At 34.8% G+C, this 10,199-nt stretch overlaps 1 protein-coding gene across 1 annotated transcript; it reads right to left on the bottom strand.

Annotated features, from left to right (window-relative positions):
- Nucleotides 1-465: 465 nt before the first annotated feature.
- LOC117917136 (leucine-rich repeat protein 1-like) lies at nt 466-9,718 on the bottom strand. The gene is made up of 6 exons (XM_034833370.1): nt 9,406-9,718; nt 5,760-5,831; nt 4,753-4,896; nt 4,194-4,265; nt 4,022-4,093; nt 466-779 (listed from the first exon to the last, which is right to left on the bottom strand). Exons 1-6 carry the CDS (start codon nt 9,618-9,620, stop codon nt 710-712), a joined length of 645 nt encoding a protein of 214 aa, XP_034689261.1. The 5' UTR covers nt 9,621-9,718; the 3' UTR covers nt 466-709.
- Between the last annotated feature and the right edge of the window lie 481 nt (nt 9,719-10,199).

Genomic DNA, 10,199 nt, shown 5'->3' with positions numbered 1-10,199 from the left:
ATATTGGTAAAGACAAATATATTATTCATGATTAAAGCTATAAGCTCTGCCTACATTTAAATCCACCTCTATTTAAATTTCACAAAATTAAGAAAAAAAAAAACCCTAAATAAGCCCATTGCCAATATGATTATGATTTCAATACACATGATTAATTTTTGAACTAATGGGTTAAAAGGACGAAATAATCCCAAACTCGTGAATCTAACCATTCCTATGTTATTACTTGAAAAATAACCTATTTTTAATATAAATATCCTTTAATATTTCAAATATTTATACTCGTGAATCTAATCATTCCTGTGTTTTTACTTGAAAAATAACCTGTTTTTAATATAAATACCCTTTAATATTTCAAATATTTATATATAAATTTTTTTTAAAAATGATTATGTTTGCAAAAAATAATAAGACATTTTTGTCTGAATGAAGCAAACAAATAAAAATAAAAATTAAAGGGTGAAATTTAAAAAATTGGGTTTTCAATTAAGTTTTTAATCGAATAACCCTTAACTTTTCGAAAAGCACGTGATAAAGGTACAACAGGTAAAGCATTTCAATGTCACTTTTTTCTTTAGAGATTTACAAACACAAAGTGGGACTGCAGTTGCCACCACCAATCCCTGTTACTCTCTGTGAGGAAATACAATTCCAGTTTCTGGAGTACGCATTTAAACTGAGAATTTTCAGCATCACCTCACCTTTTTCATTAGAAGTTTGTATCATAACTCGCAAGTCCCTGCAACTCTGGACCTTCCAGTCTAGGATTATTCTCAAAGCTACACCATTAAATCAAAAATAAAATAAAAATCTGTTACTTGGGTAGTCAGAGGGAGAATCTCGACCTACGCTTAGACAATCACACATTTGCGAAAAGTGAGGACTCTTCTCCTGAGTCATTTCTACAACTCACTTGAAGAGGGCTTAAAACAGCTAGTAAAACAAATGTACGAGAAATTGTACAGTAAAACCTTTATAAAATAATACTCTTGGGACCAAAGAGAAATTGTCATCCTAGTAGCATTATTGATTTATCGATAAATGAATAATTTATTGATAAATGAATATTTATTAATTTATACATATTATTATGTTTTGACTGTATAATATTTTCATATGTGTGACTTATAAGCCTAAAAACAATGGATGCGACAAAAAGTTAATATATAGAACCTTAAGAGACAAAAAAAAAAAAAAAGAGATGATCATTAATTTTAAATGATAAATAGATTTCTAAAAAGAAGAGGTACGGTGTTAATTAGAAGATAAAAGAAGTTTCAAATATGTAATGATTCCAAAGAGTGAATTAAGAAAATGAAGTTATATATATATATTATGTGTTTCAACTATTATTAATTTATATTTTCTTAGGCCCTTGAGGATTTTTAAAAATACTATTATTTTATGCATTTAGCGAAGTTATTAATTTAATACACTGACATGAGTTGGCACCAGAAGATTTTATTATTTAAATGAGATTATTAATTTATCAAAGGATGAGGTGACCAAAGCATTGTCAGAATTGGGGGGTTATAAGGTGCTAGGGCCAAATGGGTTCTCGTTGGCTTTCTCGAAGTTTTGCTAGCCTATAGTAGGTGGGTAAGTGATGCAGGTATTAGAGGAATTCCATTCGCAGAATGTCGCAGTTAGCAGAACAAAACCTTTTTAGTCCTCATCCTGAAGAAGAAATGGGCAAGGGATATACAAGATTTCAGGCCAATTAGTCTTGTGGGGAGTCTCTACAAAATTCTTGCAAAAGTCCTAGCTAATAAATTGAAGAGGGTGATTGACAAAGTGGTGTCGAACAATCGGAATGCTTTTGTTGGGGGGTTAGACAGATTCTGGATGCAGCCTTGGTAGCAAATGAGGCGATCAACTCATGGAAACGAAGGTCTAATGTGGGACTGGTTTGCAAGTTGGATATAGAAAAAGCTTACGACAATGTAAACTGGAATTTCCTTCTTTCGGTTTTAGAGAAGATGGGTTTTGGCCCCAAATGGAGACAATGGATCCTCTATTGCATTTCTACTGCAAGAATGGTTGTTCTAGTTAATGGCATTCCCATAAATTTTTTCTCGATACAAAGGGGGCTGAGGCAGGGGGACCCACTCTCACCTTACCTATTTGTGTTGAATATGAAAGCTTTCAACAGATTAATTGCTAAGGCTGAGGAGGGAGGTTTTATTAGGAGTGTTAAGATAGAAGGTAGAGGGGGAGAAGGGGTTCAAGTTTCTCATTTATTATCCGTAGACGATACTCTCCTTTTCTACGAGGATGATGAAGACTAACTGAAATATTGGAAATGGATTGTCACTTGCTTTGAGTTGGTTTCAGGACTTGAGATAAATCTGCAAAAAAGTGAAATTATTCCAGTAGGGGGTATGAAGGATGTGGACAGAGCTGCTGCCCTGTTTGGATGCAAAGTGGGGAGATTTCCTATTTCTTATCTAGCTTTACCACTTGGAGCCCCATATAGATCAATTGGTGTTTGAGATGTAATAGAGGAGAGATTCAAGAGGAAATTGGCTGTATGGAAAAAACAGTAGCTATCCAAAGGAGGAAGACTCATCCTTATTAAAAGTACTCTCTCAAGCCTACTTGGTAAATTAGGCGGAGGTTTGTAAGGATAAGAAGCATGGAGGATTGGGGTTAAGGCACTTGGAGGGTCTTAATCAAGACTTGTTAGGCAAATGGCTATGGAGATTCTTCCTTGAGAGGGAAAATCTTTGGAGAAAAGTCATTCTTGGAAAATTTGGGGAGGTGGAGGGGGGTTGGACTGCTAGAGAGGTGAAGGATTCTTACGGGCTAGGTCTTTGGAAAGACATTAGAAAAGGTTGGGAAAAGTTCACTCATAGAACCAGCATCTTAATTGGAAATGGTAGACGCACAAGATTTTGGTGGGATAGTTGGGTTGGGGAGAATAAGTTGAAGGATTTTTACCCAACTCTATTCAGGCTTTCTTCCCACAATAATGCAACAGTGGGATTTATGGGGTATGGGAGGGGGTCGAGGTGGGTGTTGAGAGGTGTCTTTTAGAAGACCCTTCCAAGATTAGGAGTTAGAGGAGGTGTCTTGGTTTTTGGAACACATCTCTTCTTCAAAAGTGCAAGAAGGAGAGGACACTTTAATTTGGAAAAATGAAGGGAAGAGAAAGTATAGTGTCAAGTCTTATTATATCTCTTTAAGGGCTGAGAACAATCTTTTATTTCCAGCTGAAGAGGTTTGGGGATTAGTTGCTCCTCTCAAAACTCGTTTTTTTGCTTGGAAAGCAGTGTGGGGGAAGATATTAACTGTAGATATGTTGATGAAGAGGGGATGGTCCTTGGTTAATATATGTAGTCTTTGTAAAGATAGTGAAGAGTCAACTGATCATATTTTGATTCATTGTGATAGGACAAGACAACTTTGGATATTGTTGTTAACAACTTTTGGTTTGGTTTGGGTGTTCCTAGCTTCAGTGAGAAATCTTCTCCTATAATGGAAACTCAAGGGACTAGGGAAGAAGAAAAAAACAGTTTGGCAGCTGGTTCCAATTTGTCTATTTTGGTGGTATTTGGGGGGAGCACAACCGAAGGATTTTCAAAGAAGAAGAATTGACGGACCAAAGGCTGAGGGTTCTCTTTTTCAGATCCCTTGTGGAGTGGTCCAAACAGTTGCTGGACTGGGAGATCCCCTCTCTTCTGAATTTTCTAGTCTCTTTATAGTGGCCAGTCTTCCTCTTTTCTAGGTTTCTTCTTTCTTTTCGGGTGCTTGGGTTTTTTTTTTTGTGTATACTGCTTGTATACGTTGGGTGCGCCCCCTTTTTTGGCACTTCTTAATACAAACTTTTGTCTATATAAAAAAAAAAAATTATTGAACATTCATTTAGCATGTTTTACTGCAAAATGATGTAGCAATGGTAGGAGGTGTCCAAGAGAACACTGAAAACCCATGGATTATACTATCCATGTTCATAGCTAGTTCAAGAGTTATCAGAAGCCATATAATTCATAAAGTAGAAGAAAGATAAATTAAGGCATACTTGTTCAATGGAATGTGCTCAAATGGTCCGGTTGTTGGAATTGTTCCACATAAGTTGTTGCTTGAAACATCACTGAATACACAAATTTTTGACATTATAAGTGCACTACAACTAAACAGATCATAGAAGCACTGATGCACTAAAAAATAAGTATAAGAACAAAACCACTTACACAATTTTGAGGCTTGATATACCAACAAGTTCCCTTGGGATTTGACCAGTTAACTGATTGTCATTAAGCCGTCTGCTCAATCAAAGAACAAGTGAGAGACATGGAAGCACAAATTGCTTGCACATGTGCAGACACAGAGGGAGAGAGAACTGATATATCAAGACTTCAATTCAAGAGACCAAGAAATTCAAAAAGCAGGAGAAATAGCAGATAAATGCTATTCCCATGCAAAAAAAAAAAAAAAAAATCAGCTGGTTCCTTAGTTTTAGGCACCCACATCAATTTTTGCATTATAGTCATTGAACTGAAATCAAGGCAGGGGGAGAAAGATGGATGGCAGTTAACATACTACTCCCATGCTTACAAGTTTAAGTTGATACCCTAAATTTGAGGCACCTGTTTCACTCAAACATTTTCTTCTTTTTAACCAATTTAGCCCAACTTACTAGATTTGGAAACAAGTTCCCAAAACCAGGAAGACAATTAGGGTTAAAACAAAGCCCAAGCACAAATTTTAAACATGATAAGAAAGGTTAATATATAGTTTTACCAAACTCACAAGAATACTAGAGACTTTAATTTCCCCAGAGAAGCTGGAATAGTCCCTGAGATGTTGTTGCTATATAAGTCCAAGCTGATTAGGCTCCTCAAATTGCCAAGCTCAACAGGGATAGTTCCTTGAATGTGGTTTTTGTAAAGCTCCCTACATGAAGAGTGAAAAAGAATAAATAATATCTAAGAATTAATAAAATCTGCAGCACATTTTTGCATTGCACTCCTGTCAACACATGGAAAAATGCTGAAAAACTGATTCAGCTGGCTTCACCATTAGAATGATCAGACAAGAGAATGCTGTCCCTCCCTCTTGTTTCCCGTCTTGAGTCTGAGTTTCCAGTTCCATATTCATATATTTTAATAACTTGCTGCCACTTTTCTGAACAATTTACCCCAGCAATATTTTGTCCTCTTTTCCTCGTTTCACTATAATAAACATTAAAATAAGAATGGAACTCAACCAAGAAAAGAAAGCCAAACCTTTCCCATGGTAGAGATGTTTGAGGTAAAAATACTCAAACTTCATATATACTCTCCTGCATGTTATACTAGTAGCCTCCTTTTTTGGGAGCAACAATTAGAGTTACACTGGTGTTAGGAAACCACAACTCAAGTTCTATTTCTAATATCACATAGATGGGAAACTCCTGTGGCATTGCACAGCACATCATAGCACATTTCAGACCCAGAAGAATGGCTGCTGGATCTCTGCGTGAGTTCCTTAGATCCTAATCTATCCAGGGGCTCTTGAATTAATAGCCCCCTAATCACATTTTTTTCTTGGAAATTAACAGTAGATTTTCCAGGGATCCTAAGGCTCCATAATATATCATCATTCCTAAACTCTTAAAGGGTGATTTTGTATATCTTAGTTCATACAGAAATATCTAATCATCCCACACTCAAAGAACTCGAATGACCCTCTCAACATACCATAGATCATTGCAAGACAAACCATAGAAAAAGGATTCACAATCCTCCTACATTAAACAGTCAAAGAGAAAAACATACAGATACTGCAGATACTTGAGCTTCCCAAGTTCAGGTACCAGATGACCAGAGAGGTTTGAATTACCCAAGTCCCTGCAAAGAAATGTAATGATCTAATGATGATAATTACAATATAACAATGTACTAATAAACCAAAAACACATCTCCGTCATTATGAATCACAACAATTTTGACATCTCAAAGAACATTTAATATATGCAGCCAATCATGAAAATACAACTTACAAAAAGATATCATGGCAAAAGCAACAGGTTTCCTGCCACATAAAAAATAAATAGATATCATACTAAAAGCTCCTCAATTGATATACAGCAGAAGGCATGAGGGAAAAGTTTTATTACGGCTTGTTCTTAGTGAAATGGAAGCACCAAAGCACATTTTCCAAGAAGCTTTTCTTGTTTTGTTTGTTTCTTTTGTCTATTGTTTTTGTTATGTTTGGCTTCTCCCCCAATACTTTAGGTGTGAGAATAAAGAACACATTAGGAAAAGAGTGTGCAAAGGAGGAAGAGAATTCATCTGAAGCAAAAATAAAAAATAAAAAATAAAAAAGAAGATAATGAAAAAGAGTCCACCACAAAAAACAAATCAACTAAGGTCACCAGGACCACTATGGATATTATAATCAAATTTAATAGCTTCAAGTCTGGCTAAAAGAAGCAAGTTTCTGCATTTTCTGACTTGTTAAGGAATATATTGTAACAACTGGGAGAACTTCTAGAAATCTATATCCAACCATCAATTGCAACAATTCCTCATTTCTTCAGCTATTTCTACAAGGGATAAATTCCATACTCACCTTACTCCTACAGTCCTGATTCTAAAACCTTAAACTTTTAAATTTTTTGTCCATTCTGGTGGAATTATTAATGACTTCTCTAGTCTCAGAAATTAAATCAATATCAATAGCAAGCAAAATACACCATGAGACTTCATCCAAGATATGCCTAATAAGTTCATCCAAACTAATGCAAAAAATAAAGACTTAGTATCAGCCCCCTTTTTTCTTTGATGGGCAAATAATCATTTTTTTCATTATAAAAACAGCATCTAAACAGAAGGGTGTACTAGGGCATACACGGTATATACAAAGGTATCAAAAGACCACACTAAGTGGAGGGATAAATAAAAAAAACAACTATCACACACTACATAGAGTTCAACCAATCAAAAAAGCTCATCATGGACAAAGAACAATCTCCTATGTACACTTTGACCCACTTCAAAAAATTATATATAATTGATTGTTTGATTGTTTATATTCTTTTACAGTATTTTCAGACACTCTCCTATTTCTCTCTTTCCATAAGCTTGCTGTGAATGGGGCTTAACTAGTCTATCCACCAATCGTGTTCACACTAATTACTGCTCCATGATCTATGTCCTTCGTCACCTCTCAATAAATCGACAAGATACATCTTACTGAAACCCAGAACATCATCTCTCTATGGACCCAATCATATCCTTTTCCTAAAGCCCACAATGGTTCCTTCATCTAAAAGAATAACTTTCCTCATGTATTCAAGGATAATGATTTTTAAAAACAGGGAAAAGGAACACCACTCACTTGTTCTATGAGAGGATTTCAATTTTGTTTAGAACTACAAATTTAAATTTTAGCAAGGTTCTCATAGGCTCATAAATCCACAATTTATTTTGTTTTTTATAGGTGATCTGCAATTTATGTTAATCAGATTTCCCAAATAGAACAAACAAAGAGAAAAACTCTACATGAATGGCAGCTATTATGGTTCTGAGTTTAAACAATTTATTTCTTAGTTTTATCTGGAAAATGCTATTTTCAACTCCATGCTTAATAGCTAAGGGATGCAATATAGCTGACTGACTAAGTAGCCTCAACTTATTTGCTCTGTTTTCCCTCTGTATGTCACTGTATTAAAACTCCTCTAGTTTTCCCAAATATGGCCTTATTAGTACACAAAATTGAGATATCAAAAGCTAGGTCTCAAAGAATTGGTTCAACAGGACTCAAGAAGCCAGATTCAAATAAAATCATAGCAAATATAATGCGTTTTCATTTTTTAAGCATGTCAGACTCAACATATAGAAACATTTCCCAACATAGAACTTCACTAGATACCAAACTTTATGTGTGCTACTTCAAAACATTAGAATATTGGACATGTTGTGTGATTATAAAACAATGTGTTCACAGGATAAGAATAATTGCAATGTCATTTATGAAGATGACAAGCAATACAAGAAACCAGATAATCAATAACAGATACATTCACAAAAACTTAATAAAGAATCAAGTATTACTTTTTTGTTTTTCTCTTTAGGTTTGCATGCTGCTGGTTGAGTTATCTTGAACTCTTCCTGGGTGTTATGGCCCAAGGTTATTTGGAAGTTTCATTTTATAGGCCTCAGATTTAGTACCGGACCATGGGTTGTCTTTTGTTAATAATGAGCTAAGTTGTGTTTTGACCTTTCATGTTTCCACAACTAGGTATATGTCTTATTACAATAGTAGCAGCCAACTGGTTGCAAAAGTTGTATTGTTAGATGGGGTTCAAACTTGAGAAAAAATAAGCTATTTGTAGCTGTTTCTCTATCCTGTGCATACCAAAGTAGGAAAATGGTAGCATTCCTCATGGTTGCTGTGGTGTTGGATCATAAAAATAAATAGATTTTGAGAGTCATGTTCCCAATCAGCTTGTTGGTGGCATGTAAGAAGCAACTCAACTAGGCTAAATAGTTCTACAAAGCTCATTCCAGTAAAATTATCTTGTTCTTCAGCTCACACATAGTAAAATACCTAAGCAGTAAAATTTCATTTATTTTTGCCTTACATTTTCTCAGCCAAAAAGTGGAGCTTTTTAATGATAAAAAAAAAAATTACAAACAAACAAACAAACATAAATCAGGAACCAACAGAAGCAAATACTGAGTTAAGTTCCTATCAATCAGTTTAAGATTCAAACCAAAAAATTATCATCCCTTTATGTGAGTTCGAATCACAGTACACGGATTTAATGATCTATTAAGTTAATACAAAAGCCTTGGAAAAGAAAAGTATATGCTAGATTTGAATTTACTTTTTATCAACTGTTACGTTACCGAGAAAAGAGTAAAAAGGAAAAACCTGTGATGGCCTTTTTTTTTTCTGTCTTCCCGGGTCTCAAATGATTAAAAAGGAAAACAGTATTTCAAAACTTAGGTTTCTTGTCCTTTTCCCATAAACTTTAATCAACTGTTAGGTTGGCAGAAGGAAAGAGAAAAATTCACTTCAGCAAAGCCAAATAATTGAGTTTACCATCAACTAAGTAGACGTTTCCTTTTTCTCTTCCCGGGCCTTAAGTAATTTAAAAAAGAATAGGACTTCAAAATTTTAAATTTATTGTTTTTTTCCCACCTTTTCTCACCATCCAAACAGAAACACAAATTCAAGCCCTATTTCTAATGTGCTGTTCAGTTGCCAAAAGCGAAACAGGAAAAAAAAAACACAAAAAAACTCACTTCAATCAAGCGTAACCGTTGATTTATTCTCATTTGAGTGGACCTTTGTTTTCAAAACCTAAATACCTAACCTTATTTCCCAAATGCTGTCAGGAAGCAAACAGAGCCTAAGGGAAAATGAAGAAAGAAAAAAAACAGAAAGAAAGGCGCAGAGTGAAGAAGAAGATACACTCGAGTAACGCGATTATCCTGGTTACAGGTGACATGAAACCAAGTGCAAGGATTAACGAGGGTTGGATCCCAGCTCTGAAGGACGTTATCCGGATCTGACAAGCTTCGCCGCAGTGTGTAGAGAGTGTCTCCTTCTGAATTCCCACCAACCAAATAGGCAGTGACGGTTAGAGTTAAGGTTAGGGTTAGGGCTGAGGCAGAACACAACGCCATTGATTCTGCTGATTTTGAACCGATTCGGTTTCTAGGGTTTTGGATTGGATGTGTTATTTAGTGGGAATAACTGTAGAGTGGGAAGACGAGTGAAGAGGCAAACCATCTGCGTTTTCCTTTTTCTTTTTAAAAATAAAAAATAAATTTAAATTTAATAAATTATTTGTATATATTGCTTCAAATTTATTTTATTTACTTTAATCGTTTCATATAAAAGATTAAATGATTTAAAAAAATATATATTTTTATATAATTTTAATTATATTTGATATTCTTAAAAAATTTCATAATAAAATCAAATTGTGAACCCCGCGTTTCGGCTCATGCGTTTCCCACTCGATGGCGAGTTCGATTTTTATTTTGAAAAATGATTTTATTAATTAAGAAAAAAAATGACTTGGAGTCGCCACTTATTTTTGTTTTATTTAAAAAGGGTAAACAAAATAATAAAGAAAACCTTAAGGGTGATTCCTTATTTTTGGAAAAGGTGATCTACGAAAAACCAGATCGGGTTCGAGGGTCAGGTTACTTATCGGGAAGGTACGGTAAAGACCATAGCACCCCTCTAAGTCCCTAAAG

The sequence above is a fragment of the Vitis riparia genome, chromosome 6 (genome assembly GCF_004353265.1).
Source record: "Vitis riparia cultivar Riparia Gloire de Montpellier isolate 1030 chromosome 6, EGFV_Vit.rip_1.0, whole genome shotgun sequence".
Classification (NCBI taxonomy): Eukaryota; Viridiplantae; Streptophyta; class Magnoliopsida; order Vitales; family Vitaceae; genus Vitis; species Vitis riparia.
The sequence above is the reverse complement of the archived record's forward strand: the minus strand, read 5'-3'. Positions and strand labels throughout refer to the sequence as shown.